Consider the following 12,610-nt stretch of genomic DNA (forward strand, 5'->3'; position numbering starts at 1 on the left):
TGGGTTAGCCTGGTGATGGGTATTAAAGAGGGCACATATTGAATGGAGCACTGGGTGTTATACGCAAACTATGAATCATGGAACACTACATCAAAAACTAATGATGTAATATATGCTGAAAAACATAATAAAATTGAAAAAATAAATAAATAAAAATGTTAAAAAAAAATAGATTTCATTATGGGTAATTGTCCGTATTGGGTTATGCCCATCATAACATCCTTCCTGCCCTTCACTACCCCCATCACCTTCCCAGTCATTCATTAAGTATAAATACTCAGGGCCACTGCTTCCACCTCTTCCCATATCACTCTATGCCAAGAATCTTCTTTGCCTGTCTTTGCCAACACACCTAGGGTATGATTGCAAGACGCAACACACAACTAAAAGATGTAGGGTGCCTGGGTGGCTCAGTCATTAAGCATCTGCCTTCAGCTCAGGTCATGGTACTAAGTTCCTGGGTTTGAGCCCCACATTGGGCTCCCTGCTCCGCGGGAAGCCTGCTTCTCCCTCTCCCACTCCCCCGGCTTTGTTCCCACTCTGTCTGTCTCTCTCTGTCAAATAAATAAAATCTTAAAAAACAACAACAACAACAACTAAAAGATGTAAAATAAGACATCCCACTTACTATACTCACGCACATACCAAATTTATAGCCATCCTAGGACAGCAACAGAATGGAGAAATAAGAACCCCCAGGACTTTGCACCCCCATGGAGACAATAATGGACCAAATTGCCTTTTAGATGGCTCCAGAAGCCAGTTAGGAGAACACAGGATCCACAGGCAAGTACAAATGAACAAGAGACATCGAAGAGACAAAGAAAGTTTGTGACACTTGCCCACAACCCTGTTCACCCTCTCTGACACTCCACAGCAACACGGAGAAAACTCCTACCTCTCCTCAGGAGAGAAACAAATGAGTGACCTGTAGGTTCAATGATCTCGCTTCTTTTCACCTGCCTGACACGGAAAACGGACGGAATGAGAGCACCCTCTGGATGCAGTGTGCTTGCTGCTCAGACAGAACGTGAGCACTTGCTCAAACAATGAAGAGACTACAGAGCTGAAGGCAGAGAGAGAGGAAGGTATCATGCGTTCTAAAGTAGTCACTCCTCTTTCTTAAACTGGGAAATTACACAAATGCAGACATGACAAATGCCTAGAACATGTGTGACAGAACCCAGAATTGCTATTATTTGTGTACTCGTCAAGAATCCAAGTCCATAATCCTGGGCCCACAGGCCCCCAAATACCACCCAAAGACCAGAAGGCATACGAAGAAATAGGAAAATATGTTCCAATCAGAGAACCAAAATCAATCTCCAAAACTGCCCTAAGTTAATAAAGAGCCATACATTGCCAAATATATATATATATTTTTTGTATATATATATATTTATTTATATATAAATATATATATTTATTTTTATTTTATATAAAATTTTTTTTAAATTTTATTATGTTTTTCAGCATACATTACATCATTAGTTTTTGATGTAGTGTTCCATGATTCATAGTTTGCGTATAACACCCAGTGCTCCATTCAATATGTGCCCTCTTTAATACCCATCACCAAATATATATATATATATATATATATATATATATATTTTTTTTTTCTCTGACAAAGAATTCAAATTACCATCATAAAGATGTTCAGGGAGGAAGAAGAGAAAACAGATAGGTAACTACATGTTATCAGGAAAACTATGCATGACCAAAATGTAAACCCAATGAGACAGAAAGTGTAACATCCATGCACAAGAAACTGGGAGCTGAAGAGTACAACTACTGAATTTAAAAATACACAGGGATCAGCAACAGACTTGATGAAGCAGAACAAAGAATCAGACCTCTTAAAGACACCTTTTCTAAATTCTCTACTGAGAGGAGCCAAGAAATATGTGAAAAGGATGGAGTCCAAGGGACTCATGGGACACCGACAAGTGGTCCAGTATGCACATTAAGGGGACCTCATAAGGAGAGGAGAGTGACCTATGTGGAAAAAAGAGACAAATTCAAGCTCAGTAAATTCTAAGTAGGATAAATGTCAAGACATGAACCCAGTGACACGTTGTAATTAACCTAGCAAATACAGGTGAAGAGAGACTTTTGAAGCAGCATGACAAATGCAACTCATCTTGTACAAGAGAGCTCCTAGGAAATTAGGAGTGGGATTCTCAGCAGACCCAATATGAAGAGGGGCATAGCACAATGTACTCAGGTACTGAAAGATCAAAAAAGAGCCACCAAGAATACTTCACCTGGCAAAACTGTTTTCCATGAATGTAGAAATGAAGACTTTCCCAAGTAAAATCCCCTCTAAGTTTACCAGTAGACCTGTCCTACCAGAAACGTTAAGGGAACACTCTCTAGATGAAATAAAAGGATTCTACACAGTAACTGAAACCACATGAGAACATAAAGCTCTCTGCTAAAGATAGACACTTATATAAACCTGTAGTGTTGTAATTCGATACCATTCATGTTTATTTCTGCTACGGAATTTTGTTTTAAAAAAGGTATAAAAATCTCAGTGTAGGAAGTAAAGTACACAACATAAAAGAATTGTGATATCGGTAACAAAGTGGGTGCAGGGGTGGACATAGGAAGAAGAGTTTTGTATGCAACTGACAATATGAGTTTTAAATGGTTTGTTTTACCTCTAAGTTGTGTTAAGGGATCGCTAAGGTAACCACAATGAAAATACTCAGAGAAGACACAAAAATTAATGAGAAAGGTACCAAGGCCTATCGTGGGCATAACACCACAATTAAGGATAAAATGTCATACCAAAACCTGATACAGAGATATAAAATGTTTCAAAATTACTTTGAATTCAAAAAAGTCTTCCTCTCATGCAAAGAGAATAAAAATTCACCAACAAATACATGATGAAATTAATTCTGTTTGTGACAGCTCACCTAGACGTAGTAAACATTCACTGACCACAGACCAAGGAGACAAATAGTAGGAGTCATAAACAGAATATGTATGTGTGATATACAAATACAAGACAAATACACACAATTTTATGGCAAAAAGCAGAAAGCTCATTCTTTTTTGAGTTATACTCACATGGTCTTGAAATGTTCTGCGTTGAGAATTCTCCTCCTAAAACAAAATACACAGGTAAAACCCAATCCATGCCTAATTAATGTTGTCAAAAGTCCCAGACAAAAGAGCACATTATTATGGAATTACTGCACCAGAATAAGATAAAATTTAACCCAAGAAATTCTAAATAAAAAATTGATGTATTACATAAAAGAAAAACGTCTATATAACTATAATTTAAACTGTGTTCATATCATGAAAAATAAGCATTTGATTGGCATGTCTTCATTGACCATAAAATTGTAAATGTTCATTAAAATCAATCATTAAAAGCCGTAAATGAAAATTTTATGAACACTTAAAAAGGTTGAAAGAAATGTATTTCATTATTAATATATTCCTCCTCCTACACAGAATGTAAGGCTATAATCCACTCTTCAAGACAGAGGACACAAACAACATCTTCATTTCTAAATAAACAAACATCATGAAAGTTGTAAAATATGCTGACAAGACACTGTATCTGAAATTAATATTTGGGATTAAATTCTGATACATTCTGAGGAAAGCAGAAGAAAAACCTAATCTTTAAATTCCCATGAAGCAAAATTACATTACTGAACAAAACGACTTTTGAAATATGGGGGTTTGGGGCACCTGGGTGGCTCAGTCAGTTAAGCGTCTGCCTTCGGCTTAGGTCAGGATCTCAGGGTTCTGGGATCGAGCCCCTCATTGGGCTCCCTGCTCAGTAGGGAGTCTGCTTCTCCCTCTCCTTTTGCCTTTCCCTTGCTCATTCTCTCTCTTTCTTTCTCTGTCTCGCACAAATAAATCTTTTAAAATCTCATATCAACTAAGTAGAAAGTGAAAACACACACAACAAAGTCACAAGAACTTCATATAAGACAGAATTATAAAATGGTGCGATTATTAAAAAATAAGGTAATCATTGAAACTTTATTAAAGGCTACAAGTTCTGAGTTCTAAATGTGCTAGTTCCACAATAGCATTATTTATGTAGGAATTCTAGGAAACAAATAGAGACATTACATTATTTCATCATTGAGGAATGGAACTCCTAGAGTGGAAACTTCTATATTAGTTAATATGAAAAAGAATGAACTTTTGAAGGTAAATAAAAGAGCACATTTTCTCATTTTAGGGAGGTGCTTTGTTATCCGATGAAGTTACTGAGTCTCAATTTTACAAGATTAAGATTAAAGCCTCCGTAACATTGGAAAGCATAGACCAGAAAACATTAGAAATCTGTCTCAAGTGTTCCCGGAATTTCTCCACCAAACCCCAATGTGCATACAACTACCCTGACCTACTTTTCCCATGAGGAAAAATAGAATTTACCAAGGGCTTAGCATAGAGTTCCTCAGATATAGGATGATTTTCCCAAGGCCCTCACAGCTATGGAGAAGCTCTCAGATTATGGAGGCCCTCCCACTCCCAGGAGAGTCCCCTGGCCCTCCCTGTGGATGTGATGGACCATCACTGGAGCTGAAGGAGAATCCTTAGAGAATGTAAGAGCATGAGAATGTTGGCTAGCAGATGTCTCTTTGTGAGAGAGAGAAATAAAACTGGGCGTCTCCAACTGATTTTCATTCAAGGAGAGCTACTCGAACCACACCTACCTTCCTCCTCCAGATTTGGACCTCCCCTGTCATCTGCCTCATTCATTCCCACCTACCTGGATGAAAGGCTACTGTCTCCTTTCTCTTCACATCCCAGAGCTGCTTCTCTTGCTCCAAAAACATCACCAGGTCTGGCTTTGACAGAATGAGACCTGCTTATGAGGAAAAAGGAAAATGAGTATTGCTGTAGATTCTAACTTTCCATCAGGATTGTGTTCGGTACAGAAGAGAGGACATTGTAGAATTCTAGAAAATGGTTTCCCAAAAGCTGTTGCCCAACAGTCCCTTTAGAGCACACAGGAGGGGCGCCTGAGTGGCTCAGTCGTTAAGCGTCTGCCTTCGGCTCAGGTCATGATCCCAGGGTCCTGGGATCGAGTCCCACATCGGGCTCCTTGCTCCATGGGAAGCCTGCTTCTCCCTCTCCCACTCCCTCTGCTTGTGTTGCTGCTCTTGCTATCTCTGTCTCTGTCAAATAAATAAGTAAAATCTTAAAAAAAAAAAAAAAAGACACACACACACACAGGAGGCATTTCCAACGTTCACATCCTAATCTCCACTTCCAAGTAGTAGACATAAGAACTGGAAATGTCAGTTTAATATGTGAGCAGTATCATTCTATGCCACTAAGTGTTTAGAATTGCCACTCATCTACAGAAGTGATGATGTTACTTTGAGGGAGGGGAAGCTAAGGCTGAAAAGGAAACACCATGAAGGTGTTTCACTACATCTAAAAACCCCTACTTATTTCCCTTTCTGCCTCGATCTGAATTCTAGTCATTCAAAGAGGAATGTTCTAATAGACAGTCTTCAAAGGAAGGAACAAAACCCTGAGTGTGGTCTGGGAAATCTGGAAGGAGTCATCCTCACCCAGGAAGAGGAGGTGTCCGTAGTTCTCTAACATCACATCCCTGTACAATTCCCGCTGAGTGTGGTTCAGGCATCCCCACTCCTCCTGAGAGAATTCTATGGCCACATCCCTGAATGTCAGCAGTCCCTGCAATAAATACCACAGTGACCCAGTGGCCATTGGCAGGGTTCACGATGGTCCCTAAGATGAAAGAGCTGGAGTTAGTGTCACCACCTAGAACCACACCTGACCTTTCCTTCTCTGTGACTTGAGTGCGGAGTAAAAGAAAAACCTATGGGATGGAGGGCTGACTGGCTGGAAAGTTTCGCTCCCAGAAGTCAACTCTATCAACTACGCAGAGGTGAGCGCCCTCCTTGTCAGTGCAAACTGTTGGGATGTGGGAGCGGAGCCAATGGTGAAGAAAGAATTCTTGAGATGTTTCTGATGGAAATGTTGGGGTTCAGGAGTGAATGATGAAGAAAGAACTGTTGAGGCAGCTGTGGTGCAAAAAATGTAGTCTTCAAGTTCGGGGAGAGGACCCATGGGTAGAAAGAGCTGAACTGAAGTTGTGAGCGGTGACTGATTATATGCTTTCAAGTGCGGAGGGGGTGAGGGATAGCACAAGGCTCTCAGGAATTTGGAAGCAAGTTTCCAGGACCATGAGGGCCTAGCTGGTGTTATGAGGAGGTCACTTACGGTCTAGTAACACTTTAGTCAGGAGACCCTTCAGGTATTTTTCAGTGGGCCATATGCTTGAAGGATGATGGCCACCATCTATTTGGTGGTAAAGATAGAGGACATTTCCAAAGGGATTTTCCTATGTTAAAGAGGAATGACAGGATCCTGGAGGTCTGGCTATTGTCCAGCTAAGGCTGTTTTTTGCTTCCAACAAACCATTAACATTGAGGCAGTTGTGAATCTCTGAGAAATGTCATACTCTGCCTATCTCAGGTATTTATCAATGGATTGGAAGCTGAAGGAAATTTAATTTCGTTCACACTTCTTTTGACTTTGTTCTCCTCATCAGAAACTACAAGCATGGGGCACCTGGATGGCTCAGTTGGCTTAGGGTCTCTCTTCAGCTCAGGTCATGATCCCAGGCTCCCGGGATTGAGCCCTGAGTTCGGCGCCCCACTCAGTGTGGAATCTGCTTCTCCCTCTTCCTCCTTTCCTCACCCATGTGCTCTCTCGCTCTCTCTCTCTAATATGAAAATGTTTTCTAGCGAGAAAAACAGAAGAAAGAAGTTTACATCTGAAATGTGATAGTTTCTGCATATTTCTCAGTATATTATGTTCCTTACAAATGACAAGAGAGAAAATATGACCATTACAGGGGAGGGATCTGGCAGTGACCACCAAGCCAATAAAAGAAGTTAACAGCAGCTGCACAGAAAGAAATTGGTATCAGTCCCTAAGGCACATCAAGGACACACCATCACTGGTATTTTCTTGTGGTCTGAAAACAGTAATTCAGAATATAAATCTAGGGCGCCTGGGTGGCTCAGTCGTTAAGCGTCTGCCTTCGGCTCAGGTCATGATCCCAGAGTCCTGGGATCGAGTCCCACATCGGGCTCCCTGCTCGGCAGGAAGCCTGCTTCTCCCTCTCCCACTCCCCCTGCTTGTGTTCCTGCTCTCGCTATCTCTCTCTCTGTCAAATAAATAAATAAAATCTTTAAAGAAAAAAAAAAAATATATAAATCTAATTGAAAATACAGTGGATATATATATATACACACACACACAATCCAATCACCTACAGTTTCTCTACAGGCTGCTTTTAGGCAAGCAGGCTTGAGCAAAGGGATGGAGAAAGGGCCCACAGCGACCCCTTGGCTCGGTCCGGACAGGCCCAACGGGGACCCACCTCACAACAGCCATAGGCCCTAACTAACCAATGGGCTTCTGACAACCAGGGACATAGACCAAAAAAGGGACAGTTCCATATGTCGCCATAACTCCTCACCTTCCCCCTTTAAGAAAACCCCCTACCCACTGCTCCTTGCAGCCTATCCTCTGCTCTCCTGCCTGGGGCTCTTTTGCAGTGTGTTCAATAAACTTCTATATCCTTTGTTCGGCCTCAGGGGAATTCTTTTCAGTGCCCGCTTGACTGGCTTCCACCCAATCACTGACCCACGTTTGGGGCTCCCATCTGACTGACTGAGACACCACAGAGTCCATGTGCTGTAATAGCTAGTTTAAAAATTAAAATAAAAAAATGAAATAAAGATTTATATTTTATTCTTTTTAAAGATTGTATTTATTGGAACGCCTGGATGGCTCAGTCAGTTGGGCATCAGCCTTTGGCTCAGGCCATGACCCCAAGGTCCTGGGATCACATCCCGCATGGGGAATCCTTGCTCAGCAGGAAGCCTGTTCTCCCTCTGCCTGCACGTCCCCCTGCTTGTGCTCGCTCTCACTCTTTTTCTGACAAAGAAATAAAATTTAAAAAAAAAAAAGATGTATTTTTTATGTGAAAGAGAGAGAGAACAAGGAGGCAGAGAGAGAAGCTGGCTCCCCACCCATCAGGGAGCCGGTGTGGGGCTGGATCACAGAACCCTGGGATCATGACCTGAGCTGAAGGCAGAAGGCAGACTCTTAAGCGATCGAGCCACCCTGGGGCCCAGGACTTTTTTCTATTTTGGAGGAGATGGGGAGAGGCAGAAGGAGAGGGAGAAAGAAATCTCAAGCTGACTCCCCTCTGAGCACAGTACCAGAAGCGGGATACCGTTCTAGGATCCTGAGATCCCGACCTGAGCTGCAATCAACAGTCCAACCTTAGCCGACTGAGACAGCTGGGGGAACCCCTAGTGTATTTGAATAGAATATCTTTTTCACATTCTAAAGACCAAGAGTCTCCCACCCCCTTTTTTAGAATAGAACTTTCCAAGTTATTCTGGACCTCGTACCCATCTGGGAGGGTATATTGGTGCATTTTCTTACTCCTGGGCTACATAGAGCTGATCAAGCATCCAGACGGGACCTAGATGAGAAATGTTTTCCCTCCCTAATATCCCAGCACCAGACCTCATCAACAACAGGAATCTTGGACTCAACGCCTTCCCCTCTGGATCTGCCACCACGGAAATATTTTCCAATACTTGCAGGACTTTAATCCAAAGTGACAACTGTTGATGCCCTATTGGAAGCCAGGTTGGAGACACAGGGAGAAGGCTCTGGGATATAGAGTATTCTGAAGACCTGACCTTGAGTATCACTTCTGAAAAGATCTTAAAAGTAGGTGAAAACATAAGGGAGAAACATCAAACTAAAGGAATCAACATTTGCAATTTCTTTCTTTTTTTATTAACACATAATGTATTATTTGTTTCAGGGGTACAGGTCTGTGATTCATCAGTTTTACACAATTCACAGCGCTCACCATAGCACATACCCTCCCCAGTGTCCATACCCAGCCACCCCATAACATTTGAAATTTCTAAATGCAAGGAATCTACGGAGAAAAACATGACAGTTTCTCCTGGGACACCAGGCTTACCTGAGAACTGGTCATTTCTTCTTTCACCTCGACCTCTGGTTTTCTTTCTCACAAGATGTTTGTGGAGAAATCACAGCCGCATCAGGAGAAAAATCCCCTTAAAAGCACCAACAGAGCTTCTCCACCTGAAACCGCTAACCTGCAGGCAAGACTTTGAAATGCAGAAAAGGCCCAGCTTCCTAGTCCTTTGTGTCAGGAGCTATTCAGAAACTGTGAGCTCCTACTTGGAAACCAATCCCTGACTTTTCCTTAACTGCTTTCGGGGGGGCGGGGGGAGGGAGAATCCCCTGCCACAGCCCCCACAAATTCAGCTACAGCCTAGGAACCTTGTGCTGCATGAACCTAAGCCTCCCTGACTCATGTGGCAGAGGCCCTGTTAACCTCTCCTTGAGCCCAAGCCTGCTCTCAACTCTCATAAAATAACCTGAAGCCCTCGTGCTTCACCCTGGCCTCACTTAGAATCACCTGGAGCCCTCAATGAACACAACACGGGTGTTTTCGCCCAAAGCAATGGACAGAATCTGAGCGGAGGCCACCAGTGATGATCCTTTTTTGAAACTCCACAGGTGATCCTACTGGGAAGTAACTGGGGAGGTGACCATGCAAAGCACAGCCTTGCCTTTTCCACTGATCAGACTTTCTGGAGATTAGCATATTCTCCCTCTTTCTGCTACACAAAGGGAAACTCCTTACAAATGGAGCTTTCCCTTATAAATGCAAATATCTCTTTCAAAAGTAAACACAGGGGGCGCCTGGGTGGCTCAGTCGTTAAGTGTCTGCCTTTGGCTCAGGTCATGATCCCGGGGTCCTGGGATGGAGCCCCACATCGGGCTCCTTGCTCAGCGGGAAGCCTGCTTCTCCCTCTCCCACTCCCCCTGCTTGTGTTCCTGCTCTCGCTGTGTCTCTCTCTGTCACATGAATAAATAAAATCTTTAAAAAAAAAAGTAAACACAGGATTTCAGAGCTTTTCCTTTATCTGCCTTTTACTTAAAATAACCAGCCTAAAATAATGCTTAGGCCAAAGAGACATATTTTAGGTTTTCCAAAGTGATTGTATTCTTTACCATCTCATCAGCGATATATTAGAATTCTCATTCTCAACACTCAGGTAAATTTGGTATTATCCTTTTTCTTTATGTCACCCATTCTAGAAAACATTGAGTGGTTTCTCACCGTAAAATATGAAGTGTTCTTAAAACAGTTGTCCTGGTGACTGAAATGAAAACCACTTAAAAGCATCAAGTTTAACAAAGAAAAAAGCGGGTAGATTAATGCTTCAGCAAGACGTCATTTCAGAATAAGTAACCTTTCTCTTCTCCTCCACAAACCTCTTCTCCTCACTTCTCAGCCCTTCGTTTCAGGAACCTTCTTCCACCCTGACTACGTGATGAACAGGGCTGGCCGCACAGACACAGTTCCTGTGGACACGGGCTAGATCCTGCATTTCCGTACAAAACCCTAGCCCCTTCCTCTGGGTGGGCTTGCAGTTTTGAAGACCCTGACCTGCTGCAGCCTCCTTCGCTGGCAAAGCAATAAAGCTGCTGTTCCGGGCGCCTGGGTGGCTCAGTGGGTTAAGCATCCGCGTTTGGCTCAGGTTGTGCTCCTGGGGTCTTGGGATCGAATCCTGCATTGGGCTACTTTCCCAGCGGGGAGTCTGCTTCTCCCTCTTTGTCTGTCCCTCCTCTGTCTCACTTGTGTGCTCGCTCTCTCTCTCTCTCAAATCAATAAATAAAATCTTAAAAAAAAAAAGGATACTCTTCCTCTTTATCCCCCACTCTGTGTTCCTGTTATATTTTGGGTCTGAAGCAGGGAGGTCAGTTTATACCACAGAATGAATATTAGGAGAGGAACACATGTTTTCCTCACTCCATTCTCAATTCTTTGGGCTGTCTAATAATTAAAATAATTTCTTAATTATGGGAACCTGAAAGACATCAGGCTCAAAGACAGGTGATTGAAGCTTCCATGCCACTGTGACTTAAGATGGCTTAGGGAGGGGCACCTGGGTGGCTCAGTCGTTAAGCGTCTGCCTTCGGCTCAGGTCATGATCCCAGGGTCCTGGGATCGAGCCCCACATCAGGCTCTCTGCTCCGCGGGACGCCTGCTTCTCCCTCTCCCACTCCCCCTGCTTGTGTTCCTTCTCTCGCTGTGTCTCTCTCTGTCAAATAAATAAAATCTTTAAAAAAAAAAAAAGATGGCTTAGGGATTTGCAATTTTGAAAACAGGGGACATACATTCATAGGAGAATGGAAAGAGGAAATCTACATCAAACAATGCTTTGCCCCTCTAGGCAGGCAACTCTTGATGATATAAAAAGTTAATCTCTGGTATCAGCTCTCTCCCCGATACCGGTCCCCATCTAATTGATTCTTGGTGTCTATATCATCCTCACAACAGAAGGAAATAATGCCATTGCAGCCCCAGAACAACCTAGAAGACATTTTTTTTTAAGCCATATTGAAGCCCTCCCTGCCTGGGCCCCTCTGGCCACCTTTGTAGTCCTTAAATTTCAGAGTGTGCCTTTAGCCTGTGTGAGTGATGAACGAAACCATCCTTTGTACATTTATACATCATGCATTGTTTCCTAGAAGGACTGGTAATCACGCCTTCTGGCACCACCTATCCCTGAAGCACCCATGCCCAACCTCCAAGCACCTCCATGACGTCTGTAGGTGGCACCAGTGAGTCTGCAGGCAATCAAGAAGTGTTTCAGACTGGCCTGCTCTCCTCCTACTGATGAACTGCTCTCAAGTTCCTTAAAAATCTCAGGGCCAGGCTGAAACCTTGGTGTTGGTTTTTGGGTATGAGTCCTTCTTCTTCCCAAGTGGCTGGCCTCCTGAATAAACCTGATACTCCTTTCGGATCAAAACTCATGCCTTGTGCGTTAGTTTTTGAAAGGAATTTCGGTCAGCTTGGGTTTTTTGGTAACAAAATTGTGGGATCCTTCACACAACAGTAAGAAAGAATTCTTGCCATGTTTTATGGTGCAACTTAGTTTATTGAAGTAGCATGTGGACAGGACTCATCCTCAGAGAGCTACACTTTTTTTGTTTTTTAAGGTTTTGTTTATATGTGTGTGGGGGGTGTGTGTGTGTGTGATTGAGAGAGAGAGAGAGAGAGAGAGAGAGATCAAGCATGAGTGGGGAGGAGAGGCAGAGGGAGATGAACAAGAAGACTCCCCCCAGCAACAAGCCCACCCCAGGGCTCTATCACGGGAACCGGAGATCATGATCCAAGCCAAAGTCAGACCGTTAACTGACTGAGCCATCCAGGCATTCTAAGAGCTACACTTCTAATGTTTGAAGCAGTGGTTATATGTTCAGTCTTCAAGGGGGTAGGCTCCACTCCACAGGGCTCGATTCTACGACCTGAGATCATAACCTGAACCAAAATCACGAGTCAGGGGCTTAACCAACTGAGCAACCCAGGCGCCCCTCCTCAAATTTCTACTCCTTTTTTTTTTTTTTAAAGATTTTATTTATTTATTTGACAGAGAGAGAGAGAGAGAGGGAACACAAGCAGGGGGAACAGCAGAGGGAGAGGGAGAAGCAGGCTTCCCGCCGAGCAAGG

At 43.1% G+C, this 12,610-nt stretch overlaps 1 protein-coding gene across 1 annotated transcript; it reads right to left on the reverse strand.

The window, feature by feature from the left end:
• Positions 1 to 263: 263 nt before the first annotated feature.
• Positions 264 to 5,724, reverse strand: LOC116622449 (putative protein ZNF720). The gene is made up of 4 exons (XM_032388922.1): positions 5,565 to 5,724; positions 4,754 to 4,849; positions 3,082 to 3,117; positions 264 to 352 (listed from the first exon to the last, which is right to left on the reverse strand). Exons 1-4 carry the CDS (start codon positions 5,722 to 5,724, stop codon positions 264 to 266), a joined length of 381 nt encoding a protein of 126 aa, XP_032244813.1.
• Between the last annotated feature and the right edge of the window lie 6,886 nt (positions 5,725 to 12,610).

Source organism: Phoca vitulina, unplaced genomic scaffold (genome assembly GCF_004348235.1).
Source record: "Phoca vitulina isolate PV1807 unplaced genomic scaffold, GSC_HSeal_1.0 scaffold52, whole genome shotgun sequence".
Lineage (NCBI taxonomy): Eukaryota > Metazoa > Chordata > Mammalia > Carnivora > Phocidae > Phoca > Phoca vitulina.